Below are 26,847 nucleotides of genomic sequence, written 5' to 3'. Positions count from 1 at the left end.
TGATAGAGCATAAATTGGCTGCATGCTTAGCCATTTTTGTATGAGTCACTACTTGCACTGTGGTATGTAATCCCTACCTGCTTTCACACCCTAGTCTCAAGGAAAGAAATTTTCCATGAATCCTTATGTGTTCTGCACAGGTATACAAGGGAGGGAAAGAGCGAGCACCTGCTTTGCTTTGTTACTATCAGGAGAGCAGCCAGAACCTTCTCAATGATAGAACACAGAGCTATTACTTTGTTCAATAAGAAAAGGTTTTTTAAGGAATTTGTTTTTGAGAAATTTGTAATGTCCTGTCAATAGGATGTTTGCTTGAGTAAGATGATTGGGGTCAGGCCCAACAGCTGCATCCTATCACTGAGTATTACAGCCCAGAAAATGTCATGGTTTTTAATATTAGCTTCCATTTTTGGTCTTTTAAGGGCTTGCAGTACCACTGTACCAGTGAGTCCTGGCACCAAGGGACCCCAGAACATTCTGCCCTCCCACAACAGCAGACACATTCCAAACCTAGAAATATACCAGTGAGGCCACTCTGAGCCTCTGCACCTTGAGCTCTGAGTCTCTGGCAGGCCTGAGAATGGCTAGTAACAAGAAACCTGGAGTAGCCTCACTGGCAAGCTCCTGGGCTTGGAGTGTGCAAGTGGTCAGGGTGTTGCTCAGCTATCAGTTAGGTTTGAGCAAAAAAACTTCAGATACCCATTGTACTCCTTGGAAAACTTCACTTGATTTATTTATTTTACATAGTTCATGCTTCAAAACATGCAGTTTCTTTATGCAGGTAAGCTGGCCAAAGTTAGGTTCACCAATTAGCACTTTTTGCTAATAACTTCAGTGTTATTGATGTTAATTTAGAAGGAATTTGTATAGAAGTTATTTTGTATTATACTTTTGTTCTATCTTGTTTGCAATTAACCTATTTTTCTAGGTTCCACTCCTAGCATTGTAGTCACTGTGATTCCTTGGCTTTTTGTATCTTAAATTTTTGCTACCAGGAAGTGATTCAGTGTTTCATAATACAGCAGTTTACTAATAGAGAGATCTTTTGAAACTGCCCTTTTTTGAAAATAGTAAAGTGTATCCTGAATATTATGTAGAGTCCAAATAAGCATTGAAGTGCAGTAATGCTGTGGACTAAACTGGACAGTAGCTAGATCCATAGTTTGATGTCATTTTGTTACCCACTCCATTATTTGTTTAACTAATGTGGATGAGAAATCTGAAACAAATTTATTTTGACAGCTGACTGCTTTAGTCTGACATCTACCAACTGCTGACGATGGATTTCTCTCTCACTGAGTCACCTCTGGCAAATATGAAGGTTTTGTAAAGATTTGAAATGGAAAATATGTATAATGTGCCAGGAATCAATATTGTTTTATATCAGGGGTATCAAAGACACCTGTGCCCCTAGCTGGAACTGGATCTCAGGGCATTTCACAGACTGGATTCAGACCATGAGGAACCTCCCGGGATGGATCTGGACCTGGTGGTGATGATAGGACAAGCGTGTAGTAGGAAGCAAGTGGTAGAAGTGATGAGGCAAGCAGGGTGTAGGGGTTAATATAGCCATCATTCATTTCCCACCCTGCCACCAACATGTGTGCTCATCCATAGCAGGGCTTCATAGCATAGCAGGGAATTCAATGGCAGGCCCTGCCCCTGAATTCCTGATCCCTCTGAAAGCAGCTCCGTGAGCCAGATTCAGCTCGCAGGCCAGATGTTTAACACCTGGTTTACACCAATACTTTGTTAGTAGTTTTCAACATTTTGAAGAGGAGATATGAGAAAAAGACAAAATTCCAAGCTAACACAACAGCCATACCAAAATGGTAAAAGTTTGTCTAGCCCAGAACAGAGACAGAAGTGGCTCTATGCATTTAGGGGTCTCCACTCTGAGATCCCAGAAATTTTCCAAATTCCTTGGTCCTGTTTGCTGCTCCTTGTCCTTAAATCACTTTGCCTTTCATATCTGACAGGTGCTTTTTTCAAAATTTTGCATTAGTCAGTGGGATTGGATCCAAAGAAGTTAAAATAAGCCAATCTATACATTACCCTGATTCTTTGTTTCTTGTACACCCAGACTTTCATTTAACTTCATTGCTCGTTTTGGATGCAGATGTCATCATGTCATTTCTAAGTATTAAACAGAATTTTTCTGAGCCAAAAGGATCAGTTTTTTTAACATTAGCATTTTTCATTTTTTTTTCCCAACTGAAAAAAATAAAACTGACCTAATTGGCTCTGGTAATTTACATAAATATGTGACACCAGTTGTCTGGAGCCAGTCATCTTGCTCTCCAAAGCTATTATGAAAGCTTGACCTTTTGCTGCTCCACCAAATAAAATTTTTAAAAAATCCATGCATCTCAATTACTTATTTTTCTCTCCCAGCAAAAGAAGCAAAAAAGGAGATAAAAATGGAAAGGGTCTGAGGCATTTTTCAATGAAAGTGTGTGAAAAAGTCCAACGGAAAGGAACAACATCCTACAATGAAGTGGCTGATGAACTGGTATCAGAATTCACAAATTCTAACAGCCACTTAGCTACAGATGCGGTAAGTGGATATGTTATGTTACTTCTTATTGACTGCTACAAAATTATTGGGGTTCTTTTGGAATCTACTCGTTCTGTTTTTGATCTGACTGGTCATGTTCTGTATTCTCTTCCAGTCATAGCTATAGACTTAGGCCCAAACCTTTCCCCTCAAAAATAAATGCACAATATGTATAACACAGATTCAATTTTAAATGTAGAATTACATCCACTAAATACTCTGTAGAAGGCAACAAAGAAGGTACTGAGTTGAAAGGCTGCCTTAAAATTGGCTTTTAAAAATTCTCCTCCTCACTTAAGGCAAATTTCTCACTTAAGTGAGAAAATGAGGTGCTTTGGTCTCCCTGAAATGGAGGACACTTAAGTGCACAGTTTCTAATGTATATGTACACACAAAACTGCAGAGGTTATTATATTAGACTGTAATCCTTTTTTGCTGTGATGGAGAAAAATCAGTTTCTATGGAAATAATATTTCTGTAGGGTATGGTACTGTCATGGTTTTGTTGGCTGAAGTTGTTAATACAAAAAAATTTTAAGTATTTCCAGCAGTAAATTAATTGGCAGCACAGTTTTATTCTACCAGTCTCTCCCAGTCCCTTCCAACAAACTGATAGCCCTTAGTATTTGCCTGCATGGCCTCTAGCTGCTTTCACTGTGTCATGTGGCAGAGTTAGGTTAGTGTCATGGACGTCGTGGCAGATCTGCAACCATAATACAAGGAAATCTGAGGTGGTCCTAGTCCTCTGTATGACCTGACATTCCCCATGTATGTTAGCAAAAGAAAGACGTGCTATGTATCTTGAGGAATTCAGTATGCTTCAGTGCTGAGTTCTGTACATTGTGTCAGTAATGTCAGGAGTCTTCCTGCCATGGAAAACATTTAGCAATGAGCTGGGATATGAGATTTAAGAGTAGGTGAGTGAAAATATAAACTTAGAATCCTGTGTGTAAGAGTGAAGGGGTTATAACAGGACACATAGAGATCATAACATTCAGCTAGTATGGGATCACTTTGGTGAAGTAGACACAGTGTTTGAGAGTAGAATGTATGTGGGTATAATTCAACTAAATACATACTTTGTCTTAGCAAAGAAAAGGCTCTAGGTTTTGTGTTACACTTGTCATCTGCTCTAGCCCCCAAGTGATGTGGGATGTCTGCAAAGGGAGAAAGTAAATGTATGTCATGAGTGTATTGAGTTATTACTCAAAGAGGACAGAGTTCCACTGGCATGCACCTGAACTTTACTTTTTCTGGTTTCCAGACTTTCTAGTGCTGCCAAACGCAAAGTTGGAAAGGCAGTGGATCAACCTTAGGCCATGCCACTGGTCTGTGGATTTTTTGGATCCAAAAATTTGGTGGCAGGGGAATGGTAGCAATATTAATTGTTCTCAGACTCACAGCAATTAATGCTGTCACTGCTCTGCACTACCTAATTTCTGGACCTGTAGGGAGCCCCACAGGCCAGATTACAAAGTACACCCATGTCATGTCACACAAGCCTCCTGCCCCCACATATGTCACCTGCCATGCTAGGTCATGCCAGCACATTGGATCACACCCACAGACCAACCCTGCATGCCAGCCCCATGCTGGATCAGGCCTGAGGACCAACCTTTTGTGGGGGATCTGGCATGCAGACTGGACCTGTGCCACTCATCTGGCCTGTAGGGCTAGAGAGGTTGAGCACCACTGCACTCTGTATTAATGAAGAAAATTTGTCGGTGAATTGTAGTCAGTATCTGATTTTTCCGCGCCCTATTGCTGTGTTGCTCTTAAGTTGTTTTTGTTCTTGGGAGTATTATCAGAATACATGGTATGAAAATGTTCTCAGTAGAAATGGAAATGTTGCTGGTAATGGCTGGTAATGGCTGTTGCTCTTCCCAGGCGTTTCCACCATTTTGTTGCAAACAAGATACATTTTTATTCCAAGCAATACCATAAATTAAAAGATTTGTATTAGTGCCATATTCACTTTAACTGCATTTATTTATATTTATATGTCCTCATGTAAACCTACAAAAGGCAATTCCAGCCTTCATTTTAACTTTCATTTTCAGTATGGTCTTAACATAATTAACACTACAAGGTTTTTTAGCAGGCTTATGACCAGAAGAATATTAGGCGGAGAGTATATGATGCCCTCAATGTGCTGATGGCAATGAACATCATTTCAAAGGAGAAAAAGGAAATCAAATGGATTGGCCTTCCTACAAACTCAGCTCAAGAATGTCAAAACCTAGAGGTAAGTGAAAGAGATGGGAAGTCTGTTATAATGTAGGTCATGTTCTGTGGTAGTAAAGAAGTTCTACTCTGGAAGACGGGGAATTTTATATTTGCATAATAAATATTTAAAAATAAGACCTTGCAAAATAATCTGATCGCACTCCTATATAGTGTAAAAGTCTCCTTTTGAGATGTAATATATTTTATATCCAATCCTAAATCTTGTTTCTGTGACAAAAATAAGTATCAATGAAGTAAGACAGAATGTTTAAGATCTAGATTAACTGCAGTTTGAATTAACTACAGAAGTGATAAAGGGAATTTATAACAAGGTAGATTGAAGAATATATTGACGTACCTGTTGATATGAATGAAAAGGGAATTGAGTTTGGAGAAAGGAAAAGCTGAAATCTATATTTACATGCAAAGTACAGGCAGTCCTCGGACTTACAACACAATTGGTTCCTGAAAACCGTGTCTTAAGTCAAAACATTGCAACTCAGAACCAATTTTCTCATAAGAAACAATGTTATAAATGGGGGCTTGGTTCCTGAACGAAGGCCCGATACCCTATTATCACCAAAACTACCCCAGACTATTGTACTCGATCAATTATAGATGAGTAATATAGCTACATTAACGTATTTATATTGTAAATAGCAATCATATTGATTTGGAAGGACTTCTTTGAGGTGACTTTGCTGGACTTTTTGAAAGGCTCTTGGTTGGACTTTTTGAAGGGTTCTTGGCTGGAGTCTTCTCAGGAGTCTTGGCTGCAGGTTTTTCTGGAGTCTTGTCTGCTTTCTTAAAGAAAGCGTCCAAGGCAGTTTGGACAGATGTTCTCCAGGGAGATGAGCAACGCAGAGAACTTGTTCGCTGGCATGACGTTACATCAGATCAAGCATTGTAAAGTCAAAATTGACATCATAAAGTTGAAACTGTGTCAATTTATAAACGTTGTAAGTGCGAAATGCTGTAACTCGAAACATTGTAAGTCAAGGACTGCCTGTACTGATGAAATGAAGGAAGAAATAGTTTAAAAGTTCATATATTGGAGTTTTTGGCCAGTATTTCCAGCAGGCGGAAAATAGCAGAGTTCTTTTTTCAGAGATGTCAAACTTTCCCTATGAAAATTTCACTTACGTGGTAGAAAAAAGTTATTACTTTACACAGGTATACATGTCGCTATGTTCACAGCAAAATGTTACACTGACTAGCTGAACTTCAGTGTCAGCATGTGTCAAGTTTGTGAAATTTTGTGCATACTTGAGGGAAACACCAGATATTTTCATGTCCAGAACAAACAACGTATTTTATGTAGTCCTATCCACCTTTGAGGGTTTACAAGCAGGAGATGAGAGGAAATAAAAAAGAAACACCTGTACTGTCTTATTGTGTCAAAAAATAGCAGTTTGATATGATATAGCCATGGAAAATGGCTGTGCCTAATCATTTTAAAGTAAATTTTACACTGTCTTTTGTGGTATTTTTACAGTCTTTGATTTGAATTCAAATCCATTTTTAACCTCTACTCATATGAAGGTGTAAGTGAATTTTTGCTGTGTATCATGTTGCAATGAAATGACAAACTTTGATTTGATTATATGTTTTCTCACTGCCCTGTCTGCAATAAAAGAGATTAATCAAATTAATCTCATTCCCGTCCACATTTATGGCTTTAATTACAGTTTCACAAAGCATTTCTATATTAAATTGTGTCAAGTGACATTTAACAGAAAAGAAGTAACATTGCTTTAAAACAGTAGATTTACTAGTTTGTAGATATTCTCCAATTAGTGTTCTATATTAAGGTTGCCTTAATACCAAAATACATTAGTATACAAAGGACATGTCTACACAAGATGCTTTACCGTGCAGTAGACTAATCTGCTGTGCAGTAAAGTGTCACAGTCTACACATGCAGGGCATTTACTGCACAGTAAATTAGACTACTGTGCAGTTAGTTAGTATCTGTACTAGATTAACTGTGCAGTAGCACATGTGTATATGCTGACTGGAAGCAAATTTGTTCCTGGTCAGCCTAGGCAGCTGGGGGGCCACAAGGGATAGGGAGTTCTATGTCTCTGGTCATGGCGCTGCTCAGCTCCCAGCGCCACCCAGAGCCAACCAGCACCAGGACTGCAGAGTTCGCTCCCCAGAGCAGTTCTGCATGGCACAGAGTTGGGAACTCTGGAGGGTGAGCGGGGGCTGGGAAACCAGCCCCCACCCACCCCCTGGAGCAGTTCTGTGTGATGTGGAGCTGGGAACTCCAGAGGGCAGGCGGGGACTAGGAACCCCCTTGCCCTCTAGAGTTAGCAGGTTTGTGCTGCACAGAGATGTTCGGGGGGGAGGGAGCGGGGGGCAGGCAGGCAGGCAGGGGCTAGGAACCCAAATAGGGCAGCTGCCAGTGAGCCCCCTGCTGAGTGGGGGGCACATGGGGCTTGTTGGCAGCTACCCCACACCCAGGACAGTTCCCAGCCAGCTTCCTGCCAAGTAGGAGACCTGCACAGCAGGAGGCTCACCAGCAGCTTCCCCACACCTGGGACATTTCCCAGTAAACCCCCTGCTGGACAGGAAAGCCCCACCTGGCAGCTGTGTGTCCCAATGTGCACAGAGCCAGGAGAGCTTTTCCGGCTGCAGTGGCAGCTATCTTCTGGCCCCATGGACATCATATTCTGTCCCAATGAGTACAGGGCCAGGAGACAGCTGCCACTGCAGCCAGCAGAGCTCTTCTGAACTGGTGGGCATTAGGACCAGCTCTGTGCCCCAGCCCCCAGTGGAGCTCCCCCTGGCTGCTGCAGGGTGGAGCAAATTTGCTTCCAAGAGGGTGTGCATATAGACTTGCTCCCAGGGAATGCTTACTACACAGTATTTTACTGTGCAGTAAGTCTAAAGTACATTAATATCATGTGTAGACACACCCAGAGAGAATATCTAAATTAGGCCTGTTAAAATTAACTGTATTTGATAGACTTTTAAGTTTTCTGAGTGGAACAAAGCCCTATATTTAAATGCAGAAAACACTTTAGACAATTATAATAACACTTCAAATGACATTGGGGGGGGGTTTCTAGTAGAGTTAAGTTTCACAATACTATTAATGTATGGCTTGAGCTATATCATTTGAATGTTTAAGTCGGATGTTCCCTGATCTAAAGTATAGAGTCTGCTGTACTGGTAGTCTGATATCAAGGTCCAGAAATACAATTATTCCAAATGCTGAATGTTAATTTCAAGATCTAATTGTTTTTCTGTTTGTGGCATTGCAATGCTACAGGAAACTGCCTCCCTGCTAGTGCAAAATGGACAAGCTGTTTCTCTCCATTTCTTCTTGCAATTTGTCTGGTTACTCATTTCTTTCAGATTAGCAGTCAAAAAAGGTGTTCACTCTTAGCCTAATGATAGTACGCTATTGCATGCCATTCTAGGTCATCTTAAGCCAATTCTTTCTGTTTGTCTTTCTGACCTGAATAGACAGGAACTTTTGTGGAGTGGACACTACAGTGTACATATTCATATTTGGGAAAGAACAGAGAGGAGTAGGGTGCAGTCTACAATGATGCTGTATAAATTCTGATTCCTCGGGAATCCTCCTCATAAATACTTCACATGAAAATGGAGAAATCACTTGGCTTCTGGGAGGACCTGAGAAGGTTTTGCAATTTATGTTGCAATCTACCACCCTCAAAAATAAAAAGTGCTCAGTTTTACACAGAGAAAAAGATCAGGCATTTGATGTATTTCCAGTTTTGTGTCCTAATGTGCCCAAATTTATGTTTTAAAGATAGAGAAACAGAGACGAATTGAACGAATAAAACAGAAGAGAGCCCAGCTACAAGAACTGTTATTGCAGGTAAATTTAATTAAATTGATGTTGTTTTAAACAGGCACATCAGGATAAAACCCAACATTTTAATAAGCCCTTGTGTTTCTGGATATCATTCCTTTTTATTAATTTAGTACCAAGGAAAGTGCTACTGTGCTTGCCCCAGTCTGAACCGAAAATACCCCTGGCATTCTTTGAGCCTTAGCCTTCTGGTGCACGTTTGTTGTGCAGCAGAATAATATGTACTGTCCATTGCGATCTGTACAGTTTGTAAACATCCCCCTCCTGTACCTTTGCTACTGACTCCAGTGGAAAAGGGAGCAGGACCATAGGCCTCCCATTTCATCCTCTACAATTAAAAAAATGTCAGTTTTGACACACATTTGCATGGTTTTAGTTGTGCATTCTATAGCTCAGAATCTGCTGTTGCTGGGGAACTTAAATGTTAGGGTGCATAATATAAAAGACTAATGAGTCTGGCATTGGTACTTATTTCACATTCTGAAGTAGTCACCTAGGGAAAGTTTTTATGAAATCTGCTGATTTGGCTTGGAATAAAGAAGTGTTGTACTTCAAATGTATTTCTGTTTGCAAATAGGCATTTCTTCTTTATTTTAAAGTCTGTAACAGCATTTATAGTATTTGGATGTATGCCTAGGGTATGAATACTTAACATAATGGAACTCTTGTATAAAAATCACATGAGTTAAAGTCATAGGGTAATGAGGCTGAAAACTTTTTCATCTTGGTGCAAATATAACAAAGCAGTTTTGCATCCCATCAGATAGGCATTGACATTCAAAGCTTTCTGATGTTCCTGATTTTTCAGTAGCAAAAATCGTTTTTAGTGAGTGCGTTTACACATGCACCTGACTGCGCAATTGTTACTTGCTAAAGCAGGGGTTACTGTGCAATGGGGTCGGAAACAACTTGTGCGCCACCAGGACTGCGCAGTAATGGTGGTTACTGCACAATCATTTAGTACTTGCTTGTTGCTACTGCACAGCAAGTACTGCTAAAGCAAGTACTAAATGACTGCACAGTAACTGTGCAGTAGCATTGGTGTCACAGTTCGTGCCTGCCAACACTATACTGCTGTAGTGATGAGCTATGTTGCCATAGCTTGTTGCTATGGCAATGTAGCATCTCGCGTAGATGCGCCCTGTAGGGCCTAATTCTGACTTTATTGGACCAGTGTAGATCAGCAATGTGACACGGAAGGAATTGTAGAGGAAGTGAAAAGCAAATCTAGCCTCTAAAGTGTTAATTAAAAAAAAGATTGTCCTTTGCTTGTTTGCATTTTCAATACCTCTGTGTTTTATAATATCTCTTCAGTAGTTGATTTTACTCAACTTTTTAAATATTTTTCATAGTTGAAATGACTTTTAGCAATTCTTTCCATTTATCTGCCTGTTCTTTTACTGTCTGCATTCAGCTGAGTCCCAAACTGGAGACAGATCCCAGATTATCTTCAGTCCCTGCATGTCAGGAATACGTACTCAATCCCAGGTCTCTGGCCTACCTGTGTCCATTTACTAAAAATTTCACAGAAAAAAAGGAGCTGTAGAACAAAGAGAACACATAAGAGGTAGTGAGAAGGGAATGTTTGCAAAGCTAATGATTTGCAAGGACTGGAAGACGTGGAACAAAGGAGAGAGATGATAGATGGAAAGGAGAATAGGGATCTGTTGAAGGTTCCATATGCCGTATATACCACTAAATTTGGCCTTAAGCATTGCTGTTATGTTTAAACTTTCTGACAGTTTAATTGAATAAGCACCCAGCTGTCAGATAAAGCCTATGTTGTGCCCTTAAATCTTAGCTCTTCATTATAAATGGCACAGAAATCCTGTCTGCCCTGGGTGCTATTGCACAATACTGTGCCTCATTCCCGGAACTCCGGGAGCTGCATGGGAACATGTTTATTGTGCCACCCTTGTAAAAGGTGCGGCATCCACTCCTTTCTGCCCCTGGCCAGGTCGGTTGGCAGTACAAAAACTGAGGTTTTAGTTGCTTCCTCTTTGGAGCGGTGCCAGACAGGTGTGGGAGATACTTGGTTAATACAAGACCTGTGAAATCCTAGCTCAGGGAAGTGTTTGCATGTACATTTGACTATCCCTTGATCACTTTTCCCTTTCTTTCAACAGCAAATAGCTTTCAAAAACTTGGTACAAAGAAATCAACAAAATGAACAACAGAATCAAGGCCCTCCAGCTTTGAACTCTACGATACAGCTCCCTTTCTTAATAGTCAACACTAGCAAAAGAACCATTATAGACTGCAGCATATCAAGTGATAAGTAAGTGGGATGTGGAAATACATATTAGATTATTCCAGTCTTCTTTGTAGTCATCATGGGATTTTTCTTTGAACAAAAATGGCCAGTGCACTTCACACTGAAACTAACTTCTTTATTCTGATACTTCTTTCAATGCATCTGACCACCACTTGATTGCGTAAGGCTCATTTCATGGCTAGCATCCTTTGGCTCCCATCTAGGGGAGCAGCCGCAGGAGAGTTATATAGGAGAGTTTGATTGCATAAAAATAATTGTTTTTGTTGTACAAATAGTTGGATTTGTTTGGCAATCTAGTTTGTTCAAAATTGGGGTACAAAAATAGGTAATTATTAAAACATAAATATTAGGTCTTCTTTACTATTCACAAGTTTTCATTAGAAAGGGTACAAAGATACAGAGGAGTAAATATTTCATTTTTATGTTTTGTTATGCCTGAGATTTAGTTGTGAGCTTTTCTTTGCTGCTAACCTGAGAATCATGTTTACATGAGAGATTCCATACAAGAGATCTTGGGTTTTTGCTGTGTTCTCACTTCTCTCATAGAGATTATCAACTGGCAAAAATAATACAGTGTCATTGTTAGTGGTGTTTACTGTGCTATAAAAAGAGTCCTTTCGTAGTAAATGGATCTCTTTGCTTAAAAGAGATCTTTATGGACATCATTTTGTGGAACATTGGTAATGCACTACAGTCCTTAAAGTGAATGTAAATATAACAAAACTTTGTGAAAAGATGGTCTATAACTTTCAGTTTCAGCAAGCAAATTTAAATTTTGGCTTTAGTAAAGAAGCTAGGGAACAGGTAGAATTGGGACCCTCAGTATTCTGCAGTATATCAGTGCAATAGTATACAAATTATGTGACAGCTACTGATGAATTCAGTAATCTCCATTTTTAGTTTAATGTGCACATATAATACAGTACAGTGCATTGTTGTACAACCAAGATATGGATGGTTAAGTTTGACCCCATGGATCAGGAGCAGACAAGGTTCAGACAAGTGTCAGGGGAATCAGGATCAGGCAGGTCAGAAGGCTGAGGTCTGTTAAGGACAGAGACATAAGTAGTCTCCCTTGCTAGAGCCACAAGCCTGAAGAGGTGGGGGGAGGGTTAGGAATGGGAGGCAGGGATCCAGTGCCCTCATCTCCCTGCTTTACCCATGGGAGGTCAAAGGGGATTTTTAATGTTTTGAGCATGGTTGTTTTAAGACTAGATTTGACAAACACTTGTTTAGGATGGCTTAGATGGAGATAATCCACTCTAACTTCTGGCTCAAGGCAGGATCGTCTGTGAGGTCCATTCCATACCTATTTTTCTATGAGTCACTAGCCAGAGAGTCTAGGGCAGGTAGCTATAGTTGTAAGGGACCAAGACATGGTCAGTCACCAAACTCAAGCCATGAACCAGGAGCCAAATGTCAGAAGACAGGGTCTGGACTGCAGTCTAGATCAGGGTAGAGAGGGGATGGGGTCAGGAACTTGCAAGTCTAGAGAAAATGGGTCTGGCCTGTGGAGTCAGCAACCAGGATGAAACAGGAACCAGGATGAAACCAGGAATCAACAAACAGGACCCAGGGAACAATGAACAAACATGAAAGAACCAGGAAAAGGGAGTCAGAAGCACAATGTTGGGGTTTTTTTACGTAGAGAAATTATCATAGCTAAGCTTTTCATTAATTATACAACATCCCAAACAATTAACATAACTTTCTACTCTCCATGGGAACATAAATTCTAAAGGACAAAATATACCCCCTAAACAAACAATATCTTTCCATTATATTCTCCACCCCCCAATTTGTTCACACTATTCATTATTTCAAAGGAAATAAAATTAACACATTGGAGTAGGCTTGTTACATTCACAGCCTCATCATGGCCCTGTCTAGATCATGTATTTAAAACAAAACAAAACAAAACAAAACCAAGACACACACATTTCCTTTTTGCAGCCCCTCTGCGGCCTACTCTATTTGCTGCATCCCTCACCATTAATATACGATACAGTAAGGGGCCCTTCAGCCCCAAATTTTAAAAAGACTTCTGTAAAAAAAATAAAATAAAATAATAATACACCAGAGCCATCACTGTACCCATATATTCCACTTTCCCTTTGCCTCTTCCACTCCTCAGTCTCTTAGGGTACTTTTACACATGTTCTGGGGGTGGGGGAGCAGCACTTTAATTAGAGCAGTTCCTAGAGCCACTGTAACTAAAGCGCTGCAACATCTTGTGTATCAGTATCCCTGCACTTCACAGTGGTGGTGGGTGCACTTGAATTAAAGCTTGTCCAACGAACTTTAGTTCAAGTGTCCCCACTGCCATTTTGAAGCACCAGGATGCTGATACACAAGACACAGGAGGCTACTGGAGTGCAGTAATTGCCATAGTCCAACAGACCTGATTAATTAAGTCTGCTCTGATGTGTAATGACAGTGCATCAGAGCATTCTCCATGCTTGTGTACAGGCACCTTTAAGGTTCAGACTCCTCCCTCATGTTCCTTCTCTGGTCCTTCCACCACTTCTGTGCCTGACCCTTCTTTTCTTAGCCAGTGATTTCTGGCATGTCCCCTTCTCTCCACAAAGGTCATGTTGCCCACAACTCTGTGCCAAGTGTCCTACGTACCTGCACATTGAACGAATAGTCAATGTGCAGGCTGCTGCTAAGTGTCCCAAGCCTCCATATCTCTGAGGAACTTTGGACATTCCATAATATATAGCACTGCAAGTTAGCACTTATTGCTGTTGCAGTGGGGGAGCAAGGGGAGTGATATATTTTCCCCTGGACTTAAAGGGCATTTTTACATGTGCTCTGGGGGGTGAGGGTGGAAGAGGGCGCACTTTAATTAGAGTGGCTCCAAGAGTCGCTTTACTTAAAGTGCCTAGAGCATTTCATGTATCAGCATCCCCATGCTTTAAAGTGGCAGTGGGGGCACTTCAGCTTAAGCTTCTTGAATGAGCTTAAGTTAAAAAGTGTCCCCACTGCCATTTTGAAGCACAGGGACACTGATACATGAGATATAGAAGCTGGCTGGAGTGCGGTAATTACCACACACCAGCAGACTCAGTTAATTGAGTCTGCTCCGACATGCTGTAATTATAGCATGTCAGAGCAGCCTCCTAGCTCATGTACAGGCACCCAAAGGGTTTGCTTTCAGCAGGACTCAGGCCATTCAGGCACCCATCCATATCCAGTCTTGATCCTCTGCTTTACTAGTCTCTCCCGCTTTTTCACAGTGCCTCTTTAGTTCACAACTCTGTTTTAGCTACTGTTTTAAATACACTTTCAGTACTACAACTCTCTCTATTATTTGGGGAGACACTAGAAACAAAATGTCTCAGTACTTACTCATCACTAGCCTTCTGAATCCCTAACGCTGTGTTCCCAGTCCAGTCTCATGGGCACAGCCATCAACAGTTTAGATCTGCTGGGAAGACATTCTGAAGCACCGTCTGATGGATTTCCAGATGCAACATCTCTAGTACCAGATATATCATCTCTGGTACTAAAGCAAAATTCCACTGCTGTACATATCCTTACAACTGGGCACTGTTGATTCCTGTAGGTTCACCAATCATCATCATCATTCATCCTCTTTTCTCCTTCCCCTTCCCCAACAGGAAGGGTAGAAAGGGAGGGTTCCCACAGTCACTGTTCAGTTCCTACCAGTCATCCTGTCAGAAGGTCAAGTAGGCAGGAACCCCCACTGCCTAAGCAGTCAAAAGCCCACAGCACTAGAGAGAGGGGTATCTGTCCTGATGAGTAGCCTTCTGGGCACTGAAAGAGCTTTTGCTTATAAATGGGCAACCATCCCCATCTGCAGGCAACTGGGGCCACCGGGGGATGGTTAGGTCACTAATAGCCAGGCTAACTTGGGTAACCAAAGCCAGTTGAGGGCAGTTTAGCCTGCTTGCTGTGTTGACTCCTGACAAATGATTCATTATTCAAATTCTGTTCATTATTTTTAGACTGCCCTAGAGGTGCACCAATACATCAGTCCCGTATCAGATTGGCACCAATATAAGGAAAATTAACTGTATCAGCAATCGGCTTTTTTAGGGTGATATGGCCGATAAGGCCACTGATTAATGCCCCGTGCATGCACACAGCTGCAGCGTAGCATGTAGGTGGCCAGGAGCGCAACCCAGCAACCTAGAGAGCAGCCAGATCCGGCTCATAAGACTGTTGTGAGGGAAAGGGTGGGGGGAGGGAAGGTGTGCGGAGAGGGGCAGATCGAGGCCTTTGCGGTGAGGGAGGGAGTGGGGCAGGGGTAGGTGCTGCCCAGACAGGGAGGAGAAGGAGGGAGGTGGCTCCCACCACTGCATGTACCCCAGGAGGGCATGGGAAGCGTGTGCCCGCAGATCTGCATGTGGGGCGAGGGCAGGCTGCCACTGCGGGCTGGCATACGCCCTCCATGCCCTCCCAGGGTGCATGTAGCAACAAGAGCCCCCTTAACCCCCAGACAAGCTGCTTCTGGCTCTGTCCCGTGTCCCACCTAGGCTATGCAGTGCCTGCCCCTGTCCCAGCCCCACTCCGTCCCTCACCATGGGGCCTTGATCTGCCTCCCCCCCCCATGCGTCTTCCCTCCCTGTACCCCTTCCCCCACAACACTTACCAGCCGGACACCGCTATCCACACTGCCCAGCCGCATGTCGGAATTGGATCGGTATCAGCAGATATGGCTCATTAAAAATCAGCCATCGGTATCAGCCCAAAAATTCTCTATCAGTGCACCCCTAGACTGCCCCAATTTTTTCAAGTGTAGTATCAAGTTATATACTTCTTAATGAGTTGAAGAGCTCTGTATGGAAATTTTAACTCTGCTCTGTAGAAGTAGGAGGCTGGGTCTTTTGGTACTAGAGAGGCACAGAAGAGAGTTTATGATTGCAGGAGCTGCTGACTAGTTTCTCCAAAACTGTCAGCACTGGAGCAGTTTAAATTGTTGTTGATTAAATTGACATAATCAGGGTTCGGTGTTAATACCTTCCTGGACAAGTAGGGTCATTCACACCCCTCAGAGCCACAGTTTACACCACTTTTCTTTCTTTAAAACTGCCCACTGTTTCTTGTAGCTCAGCAGCTGATTGCAGATAGCACAGTGCAGTATGTGTGAAGTTAGGGTGCCAGCAGCTACTGCTCTTTCAACAATTGTGAAACTTATCTACTAAGACATTGGATGTTTAAACAAACATAACCAGTTTATATCAGTACTTCACCATTAAGCTGTTTTAAGAAGTTCCCTTTGCCCAGTGCAGTAGTGACCACAACACAGGTTTGCATTTGGTTCACAATTCAGAAGGTGATTTTAATCAATAAAAGCTGAGATGCTGGAGTACATTTCAAAGTTAAGGTGTGAGTGAATCCTGTGGCAGAAATACAGAGTACATTTAACTTCCCTGTTTGTTCAACAGAACTCAGCCAAGAGTTATGTCTAAAAAAAACAAATCACTTCAGTAAAAGTAAGGTTTGATGCTACTATACAGCTTACTGATTTGGGGGTGATGTGTTTTTCAGGATTTATCTGAACACAAAACTTGCACTGATTCAGATTCATTAATAAAACCCACCTCGTATAGACAGAGTTATAAAGGTTCCTTCATGGTTTGGCTTATTGGTTAGGCTTATCATCCTTCCCATGTGATTAAATTATATCAGTCTCACTTTGTCCACGTTATAATTAAACTGCTGATTTAATTAAGAGGGGGAATCTATTTTTCCTAACATTAAACCTGGTAATATGATGACAACTTATTAGAACAATTTGGTAGGTTGGAGAGCACAGCATATCCTGTACATCTGTGCTATATATGGATTGATCTGAGTTTACTGTAGGTCAGAGTTGCAGTCCTAGTTTCAGCTGTGATATCTTGTTCTTTGATGTATTACCACCTTGAGAAACGTAAAAGCTATTCTTCAGATGCTCTCTGCTGTCTTTCAAAATAAGTGAGAATAAGAGTTATCAATTATTCTTGATAATTGGCTGGTGCACTGTTTTCCTTCCAATGTGTGTAGTAATGTTCTTTCTTGTATGTAGTTTTGCCTGTATGATTTTTCAGATAGAAAGCACCTGAAAACAAAACTCATTGGAGTCCCCTTTTGCTTCATTCTTTATGGTGATCATACTTTTGTAGTTTTCTCTGGCAGGGACAGGCCTATCAGATTGGCAGGCATTTTCTTTGTTTGTGGTTAGGTTTAGCTTGGTTTGTTTTTTGAGCAAGTGCTGATAGAAATCTATAAAGAACCTGTGGCAAACAGTTACTGTATTTTGTTGTCCATTATCTTTTCATCTTCCTTCACATCTAGACATTTGTAGCTCATGATCCCAGATTCATCTCCAGAATCCAAAGCACAAGTTCCCCCACAATTATGTAGAGCAGCTGCCAGAAAAAATCAGCCCACCAGCTTGTGAATGTTTTATACTACCCATATGTATTTCAGGACTGAGAGTAGTTCTTCCATTTCATCCCTTGAACAACTACTGGGGGAAACTGGAATAAATTGAATGGCCTGGAATAGGGGTGGGCAACTTGCAGCCTCTGAGCTGAATCTGGCCTGTAGAACCTTGGGGTCTGACCCATGGACATGGAGTGTCATTGGCATTTGGTGGTAGGAAGCACCTTCTGTGGTTGCTCTCCCTGTGCGGTCATGGGAACAAATGCCAGCTGTGGGCACTTTCCCTTTGCCACCAGGAAGATGAGCAGCAGTGTTGCCATGGTCCAGGTGCCCACTTGCCTTCAGCACAGGGTGGGTCATTCCGGCTTACAGCTTATGATGTACTAAAGCCAAATCTCATAGGTCTCTAAAGCCAGAAGTGACATGGAATCTTCCTAGTAGCAGTTACTAAACTGTAAATATCTGGTATGCACTATAAAGTATTTTGTGAACATTAGGGCAGGACCATTCATTTTCTAACTCCTTGGACATGCTTTAGAAGGTCTTAATTAACTGATAAACTGTCCAAAATGTTAATTATAGCAAAGTAAATACCATATTTACCCAATTTCAGAATGACTTTGAATTTAAGATTAGCCCCCAATTGTTAAATTATACACATGTAAAATTATAAATTTGTTAAAATTGTCTATGTCTAGAATCTGTTTATTGGGAGGTTGTCTTAAATTTATCCCCCCACAGCAGGGGAGCAAGTGGCAAGGGAGCAGTTGGTGGGGAGGCAAGCAGCAGGTGGGGGCAAGAGGCCTGACCCTTGCACCGCAGCTTATCCCCCCCGCCCCCCCTACACTATTTACTCTCTACTCCCCTTTGCCTTCTCCCTCCCACCGCCTGTCCACCCACCACTTGCCTAACTTTCAGGGCCGGCCCCTCCTCCCCCCACCAACCACCACCTCCTGACACGCTAACGCTCCACACTGCAGGGAGAAGCTGTCTAGGGATCCTGATTCAGTTGAGGAGTTGCAGCAGCCCACAAGTTACTTCTTTCAGTGCCTGCTCACTCCCTTTTCTCCCCCCTTTCTCATTTTCCCCTCTAGGCAGCAGCAGGGGCTATGAGGAACCTGCACACTGCTGCTGCTGTCCGCAGCCAAATGAGGCTCCCTGCGCCCCCTGCACAGCTGCTTCCTGCCATGGGGAACAGAAGCAGTTCTAGGACTCCTCCATGCCTGTATCAGCCAGGGACAGCAGCGGTCCCAGCCAGCAGGGGAAATGGGGACAGGAGAGCCTGGCAAGGAGCAGGTGCTGCAAAGAGGAACCAATGCACTCCAGCAGCTGTCCTTGGCCATGCCAGGCTCACCACACCGCTGCTTCCTACAGCATGGGGCAGGAGTGGCTCTGGGGCTCCCCTTGTGCCCAGATCAGCTGGGGACACTGCCACGCCCCGCAGCTCTTGGCTGGAGTAGTTCCATATTTGAGTCTAAGATGAGGCTTTGTTTTCCACGTGTTGAATGGGGGAAAAACATCTTGGAATTGAGAAAATAGGGTAGATCAGTTCATAATAGGGATGTTGTGGATTGAGACAGAAAGTGGAATATAAAAGTAGCAAGAATCAAAATGGTTATTTCTGGTGAGAAGGCTGTGGTTGACCTTTAAAAATTATTGGATTTAGTACAGGGAAAGGTTCTAGCTTGAGCAAGATTTTTCTTTTCCTCCTGTTTAATGAGGGAGAAAACTTTATAGGCTCTGACTGCTTGCCATGGAAAAAAGTTGTTTTAATTGGGAAAGATGATCATATTTGAGACCTGCAGAGATGCCAATCTCAGGAGTACAAAATAAAAGCTCTTGCTGTATCTAGCTGTGTTTTTCTTTAAAAAGGCCTAGTCTCTGAAAAAATACTGAGATATTATATCTATATACTTATTTCACCAGCGTGTAGCACTGCGATTCTTTTCAAAACAAGCTCACTTTGACTTTTTTCATGCACAGATTTGAATACCTCTTTAATTTTGATAACACGTTTGAGATTCATGATGACATTGAGGTGCTAAAGCGAATGGGAATGTCCTTTGGTTTAGAAACAGGCAAATGCTCACCGGAAGACCTCAAAACTGCTAAATCATTGGTGCCAAAGGCTTTGGAAGGCTATGTCACAGGTAAGTTAACTGAAGCTTTTAAATATTACTCCTGATTAAATTCAGAGCCATAACTTACTGAAGCACATCTAATAATGTCTAACTACATGAGCATGTGGCATGAGGTAGGTTAACCAGCTTTATGAAAAGCAGCAGGATTCCACAACTGAATAGTTTTAAAATTGATTTTGGACAGTTATAGTACATAGTCTCCATTTACAGTTGTTTAGAATAGGAAGTCATGAATGTACGGAAATACAAAGGAATTATTTCATTAATAGTGTCTGGTAGCAGCATGGCCCTTGAAACTTGGGTCATAGCCGTCGCTCCTTAAAATTATATTTTGTGTGTGTCATTTCCGCTACTTTTTAGGGATCAAAGGATTCTAGATCATGCATGGTCAAAAAGATCTGTAAGGCCCACATCCAGACAAGCGGGGGCATGCAGTTTACGGGGCCACAGACCATTTTGTGGTGCCACAAACTGCACACACCACAAATTTGCAGTGCAGTGGCAAAATCTGCCACTGGTATTTCCTAGTACCAAAGAAAACATTTAAAAAAAAGCAGCACAATGTATGCAAAAATAGTGTGCTGGCACAAACAGAGACCTGGCCATATGGAGAAATGCTCTGGGTGTCAGCCAGGCCTCTGTGCTGCCCAGGTTGTGCCCCTGCTGTTCCAGCATGCTACCAGGACACCAGGTAATACTGCTGGAGCCAGCACAGGTGCTGACCCTAGCCACCAGCTCTCGTTGTCTGAAGAGCTGGGAGGAGCTGGGGAAGGGCAGTTTGCCCCAGGCAGGACAGTGTCCCACAACAAAGCGCATGTGCAGGGGTATGCACTATGGCACAAATCAGCACAAATTTGTGCCACTGCAAGCACACGCCCCTACGCTCTGCATGGAATACCAACTTCATAGTTAGAACTCAGTAAACTCCCAGTTCTGGATTTAGACAACATGATGCTGATGATGCAGCATTGTAGGTTACTTCCCTGCTTCTGGGTCTTTGTTGTCAAATTGCATTCCTTTTGCTCTGACCCAAAATTTTAAATTATTGTAATATGTTCTTAATCTTTCTGATTCACTTTAGCAGATCTTCATTTTGTAAAAGTAATGGTACTCAAATCACTTTAAAATATTTCAACACTTCATTTTGGAAAAATTGGAACACTGCTGTTAGTTTGGCTTCTGTGGTGTTAATCTGATTCTAACCTGACCTAGTGGATGGGGGTACAGATTTCCTTTGTTTTTCTTGTAAAAAAATGTTGAGTATGTATCCTGCAGGGTGCATTAATTTCAATCAAAATGATTTAAATCAGAGATTAGGATCATGATTTTATTTGGCAAGTAGGATACATTAATTTAAACAATTTATTTTAATCTTGTTTTGTACTTTTATTTTTTATTTTTCTAAAGAGATTTGGTACTTGTGAATTGGTAGCCATTATATTGGGGGGGGTGTAGTTTTGTTTTTTTAGTTCTCATGCTAACCAGTAAACTACACTCTATCTATTCATTTATTTAAGCAAGCATATAACTTAACATACATTTATTTATATTCTTGAAAAGGGTCAGTGACATTTCTTAGCTACTGTTTCAGGGTTCTCAAACTCATTGTGTCCCATGAGCCAGATCTGGACCACAGGAATCCTCATGGGTTGGATCTGGACATGGTGGCAGGGTGGGAGCATTGATGGCGGAGGCCAGGGTTAAAACAGCAGTCACTTACTTGCTGACGCTCATTGTGAATGGGGCTCTGTGATAGGGATTTCCGTTGCAGACCCCACCCCTGAATTCCCAGTCACTCTACTAGCCTTGTGAACCACACAACACAGTTCTGTGGGTGTCTAAATTTGACACCCCTGTATTAGATTATGATTTTTAACCTGCGATTTGTGTAAAATTTCATTTTGTTGGAAATTAGAATTAAAATATATCAAAATAGCATATAAAATTGTTAAACGACTTAAATGTGCTAGGTACATTAAGAAGACAAGTTTATTAAAAGTAACAAAAAATATTATTTATAGTTAATTGAATGAATTGCTTTTGATCACCGTGTCCCTCAGTTTTTAGAGCTTAGTAGACCTCATTCTCTTACTTTTATTTGTAAATTAGAAGAGGGAAACAGGCTTTCCATTTTTTGACTTAGTAAATTTCTCCATTTTGAATGAACTAATTCAGATCCAGCCTGTGGAGAGATGTCATCTGGTCTGATGGCTCCCAGTGGATCCAAAATTTGGTGGTACAGGAGTAGTGGAAAAGTTAATTGCTGCTTCCCAGCTACCTAATTTCTGGACCTGCCGGGGGAGCCCTGTTGGGATAGTGTGACTGCTTGCTAGATCGGGCACATGGGGCTAGGGCAGCACAGGGCCTGATCCAGGCATGCAGGGGTGGGGTGGCACAGGACCCAATCCTGGCTGCACAAGGCTTGATCCCTGTGTATGCGGCCTGATCTGGGGGGTCACAAGGTGGGATCTGGGTCTGCAGGGCTTGATCCAGGTGGTGTGGGGTCCAATCTTGGCAGCACGGGGCTGAATCCAGGCAGTGCAGGTGGTTTGGGGCCCAATCTGGGCACAAAGGGCCTGACCTCACACAGGAAACAATCCATGGATTGGCCCTGCACCACCCATTGGACCTTAGGGGCCAAAAAATTGAGCACCACTGAACTAGTCAATAAACTGAAGTAATTAATAAAATTAATGAAGAAAATATTGTCTCTGTATTCACAGAAGAAGTTACAGCCATCCCAACCTTCAACAAACTCCAGTTCAGGTGCTAAGCTAGTAATTTGTATTGGTTTATTAGTCTGATTTTCTTTAAGAATAATAATAAAGCAGTACACATTTGATAATAATGTAAATGATTTTAATAGCTTAGATTGTAGCACATAAGAACATAAGTACTACACTAAGTCCATTAGTCCATCTAGCTGAGTATCCTGTCTCCAAGGCTACTAGGTACAGACAGTCAAAAAGCCCAAGGCTGAATTGATTTAATCTTTGCAGTTTAGTCTAAAATGTGTAGCTTGAACCAATAAGCAAGTGAACAGACAATTCACTTTTGATTCCAGAAATGTAGCCACATGCCTGCAGTGGCCCAGGCCAGAAGCTATGGGGCACTAGAGCATGCCTCCCTGCTTGGCTGAAATGGATAGCTTGGGCCAAGGCTATCACACCCACCCTGCAAGATGGGGGGGCAGGGGTGGGGGAGTTGTGGGGGAGGTGAAAAACATTCTGGGATGCTGGGGGACTGTGAGTTAATTTGAAGCTGGAGGGGATGTGGGACCAATTTAACTTAAATCAGTTAAGTTTGATACTATATCCATCCAGGTTTATCTTACACAGGTTTCAGCTATTTTGAAAGTGGTTTACGTGCACTGAACTTCTGTTGTGTTACAGATCTGAACTAGTTTCTAATCACCTATACCAGTTTATGTGTAATGTATGTCCCTAGCTGATCTATCTAGTGATCTATCCCTTGTCTTACGCTCTCTGGTACCCATAATCATTGGTCAGAGATATATCCCCAACTCTTCTGTTTAATAGCTATCAATGGATCTACCATCAATGAATTTGTCTCATCCTTTTTTTGAACCTAGATGTACTGTCTGCCTCTACAACTTCCCATGGCAATGAGTTCCACAAGTTAAAAACATGCAGCATCAAAAAGTTAATTTTAAACCTGTTTCCTGCTAATTTCAGTGGGTGCTCCCTAGTTCTAGGATTCTGAGATTTGGTAAGGAACAGTTCCCTGTTCACTTTGTCAATACCCGTCCTGATTTTATAGAGCTCTATCATATCCCTCCTCAGCCTTCTCCTTCCCAAACTGAAGTCCTAGCCTTTTCAATTTCTGGTGGCATGGCAGCTGTTCCATACCCTTGATCATCTTGGTTGCCCTTGTCCATACCTTTTCTAATTCTGTCATATCATTGTTAAGATGCATAGGCCAGAACTAAACACAGTGTTCAAGATGTGGGTGTGCCATGGATTAGTATAGTGACATAATGATATTTTCCATTTTGTTTTCAGTTCCCTGCTTAAGGATGCGAGACTATCTATTAGTTGTTTTGGTCACTGCTGCACACTAAGCTGATGTTTTTGGCTCCAAGGTCTCTTTCCTGAGTCAGAACAGCTAATTAAGAACCCAACATTTTATCATCTAATTGAGGCTATTTTCTCCCATATCCATTACCTTGTACTTGTTGACATTAAAGTTCATCTTTCATTTTTTTTTGCCCACTGGCTGCTAATCAAGACTGTGCACTTTAGTTATGGGTTGTTTTCACTACATTTTTCAGCAGCTGTCTTGGGCTGTGAGAAAATGAGGCCAGAAGTTTTTTACTGTATACCAAAACATGCATTTAATTCAAAGGTTCCTTTTCTTTGTTGTTGTAACATAATTACACAGTGTACGGCTACAGACAGATCAGTATAAATTGCATAGCTACAGCAGTCAAAGGTCTATACCAACAACTGAGTAGCTAATTTAAATATGTTTTGCATAGTTGTCGGGAAGATGGTATTTGTCTGATTACGTGGCTTTCTAAGCAAAGTATAATCTCTTTTTAACTTTTGTGTGTTTTACGAATTATTTCTTAAACCAAAAGCAGAGTGAAAGAGTTGTCTTCAGTTCAGTGTTTGCCATGGTATTGAAATATGTAGACTTGAATTAACTTCTGTACAAGAATAGAAAATCAATGGCTTGTATTTATTCACTAGCTAAAGTTATTACAACCATCAACATTAGAACTTTCCCACGCTGTCCAACTCCATGAACTATATACACTAGGATGGAAAAGAAGTAAAGAATTATCTGAATCTCATTGCTAAGCTTCTCCTTAGCAGAGCTTGTTCTTGGTGGAGAATGGCCTGAGCTTTAGAGTTGAAATAATATTCTGCCCTTTAGATCAGAGACTGAAAATTAGTGATTAAGTCATCCCCATTCTTCGGTGGTATATGTACACCCCATTAGCAAACACAGTTGGAAGAATTGTGCTATACAGATAGACCCAACAAGAGAATGCAGAAATAATACCAAAATCTGAACCTTTGCAGCTAAAATATTTTTTCTTAAATAATCTTATTTCCCAGCTGCATTAAATGGTCCAAATGACTGTTTACACAGACTAATTAAAAGTTAATAAACGAAAGACTCCTTTACAAGTTTGGTACAAAAATTGTACTTTTAGCCCTTCCCTCACAAATTGAAATTTCTCTGGTACAGAAATCTACACTTGTTTTTTCTAGATTTCATTGTACAGAGTTTAGTCATGCTGAACATTTTAAATAAGTATTTGTGGGTACTTTACTAAACTATTTTACTTAAAATATCATTGGTACTGCACATTGTTACTCATTCTGGCCTAGAGCCTCAGAGGTGTTTAAAGTGCCTAAACAAGATAGCACAGGTTATATATAGAGAGCCATGTTATGCGCTTTCTCTCTCTATATATATATATTTTATTAATTTTATCTGTAAAGGTGCATATCTACTCTGCCTTCTGACTGCTTTCAGATTAACATGCCTACCCACCTCTTTGTGCTCATGGCTAAAGAAATAGAACCATGCTGTATGCTCCTTCTCTCTTCCCTGAGCAACCGGACCAAGTATGATCTAAGTCACAGCTGCTTGCTTTTCTTTGATTAGTGTCCATATGGACAAAGGGATTACTGAAATTTCTACACTGAAGTTTTGATGGCAGATGTTTGAGTGCATCTCTACCAAAGCTCCCTGTTAATGACAGAAACCTTTCTTCCACTGCTTTACTCCACCTCTGCCAAGTGGGGTAAAACTTCTGCTGCCAGCCAGTAGAAGGCGTGGGTATAAGTACACAGCTGGTACCTTCCCAGGGTGCACTTCAGGTCTTGCCAACATAGTTGATGAAGTGGAAACACATGAAGCACACACGTGCCTGCTGACTCCTTCTGTCTGCCAACAGAAGCCTCCTAGGATAGACAACATCAGGACATACAGTCCTATTGTAAAAGTTGGCATAGTGTTGAGAGCTGGCGTAGTGTTGACATGGATCTGTGCAGTGCCAAGAGATTGTCATAAATCAAGACATTTGTTTATGTTTATTGTTGGAAGGAGAAACACATTTCAGCTTCCTAGAATAATGTACATGATCCACACAAACAAATGAATGGTTCACACCTACAAGTTTCACTCCTCCAACTTCTGCAGCATAACTGCAAACTTCCTTTTTCCCAGAGCGTCAGATGCTAGCAAAGAATGTGTAGTCATCTCCCTTTATGAAACAGTAATAATTAACTTGAAAATGGAAACTGGTATAGAAAAACAAGCAGCACCACACACCTTTAAACATGATACTCTAGACACACAATAGAATGGGTGCGTCCAGAGGAGCACGCATATGCAGTATGTGGCACCGCAGACCCGTCTACAGTGCTGCATGCCGCACATGCAGACATTCCCCACGCTGCTAAGTTGCAGCGTGGGGGGAGGGGGCTTGACACCAGAAGATCCCACGCTAGAAAAACAGTGTGGCACATGTGGCGGCAGTGAGTGCTGCCCAAAACTGGAGCCTGGCTGGCTGGAGCCATGCTTCAACTACCAACCAGACTCCCTGCTACTGGATCGCCACCGCTGGAGCGCCAGGAGGCCCCCAGGACTTCCAGTAAGGCTGTTGGGGCCAGCCAAGGTGCTGCCCCCAGCCTCTTCTACCCCACTTGGGGCAACTTGCCGTGTGCCAGAGTGCATGTGCAGGGGCATTCCTTGGGGGCAAGTAGCAGCGGCACAACTATGTGCCGCTGCTGTTTGTCCCCAGGGAAATACATGTGTATGTTTGTCTGGATGCACCCAATTTTTGCAGACCCTTTTCACTCCAGTTAAAATCAAATTCCGATGTAGCCTTACCTGTAGTGATTCTATCACCCTGCATCATATGTGCCACTGTGTTGGTGAAAGTTGGGGCATTTGATCTTGGGGGAGGATTAAATAAGGGCCTAAGGGTACTCTAAAATCCACTGCATAACAAGATTGTCTGAAAAGTGGGCTGGGGTGGACTTGGAGAGAGGGAGGGGAGCCCCCATTGATTTAAGCATGTTGCTTCCCCTATTTGAAATCCTGTGTTGGGGAGAGTTGTACAAAGTGTCCTTTCCCCATGCACTGACTCCCATGGGAAATATATAAAGAAAGGTGTGAATTTGAAGTGGTATACCCCTTATGTGAAATGTGTTCCAGATCTTGTTTGATCATTAGCACAAAAAGCAAAATGCCTATACCTATAGTTGGTGGGGTATGAAGCAAAGAGTAAACAGCTCTTCTCCCAACACAGATACACAGTGACTTTGAAGTTACTTATATTTAAAAATTGACAGTCAAGGGGAGTGGTGGTCACACCTGAAAAATGTTTAGAAAACCACTTTTGGTGTGGGTGACTAGCAGTGCTA

General features: G+C 41.9%; 1 protein-coding gene across 9 annotated transcripts in view; it reads left to right on the top strand.

Annotated features, from left to right (window-relative positions):
- TFDP2 (transcription factor Dp-2) overlaps positions 1–26,847 on the top strand; it is a 135,955-nt gene that overhangs the window by 99,687 nt on the left and 9,421 nt on the right. For 7 of the 9 annotated variants that reach the window (XM_059730983.1, XM_059730981.1, XM_059730987.1 and 4 more), the window contains 5 exons: positions 2,395–2,557; positions 4,655–4,801; positions 8,567–8,635; positions 10,756–10,907; positions 19,284–19,450. In XM_059730983.1, the coding sequence (XP_059586966.1) occupies positions 2,395–2,557; positions 4,655–4,801; positions 8,567–8,635; positions 10,756–10,907; positions 19,284–19,450 (698 nt within the window). The remainder of the gene's footprint in view (positions 1–2,394; positions 2,558–4,654; positions 4,802–8,566; positions 8,636–10,755; positions 10,908–19,283; positions 19,451–26,847) is intronic. The other 2 variants (XM_059730984.1, XM_059730982.1) reach the window with 1 other exon arrangement.

The sequence above is a fragment of the Alligator mississippiensis genome, chromosome 7, assembly GCF_030867095.1.
Source record: "Alligator mississippiensis isolate rAllMis1 chromosome 7, rAllMis1, whole genome shotgun sequence".
Lineage (NCBI taxonomy): Eukaryota > Metazoa > Chordata > Crocodylia > Alligatoridae > Alligator > Alligator mississippiensis.
The sequence above is the reverse complement of the archived record's forward strand: the minus strand, read 5'-3'. Positions and strand labels throughout refer to the sequence as shown.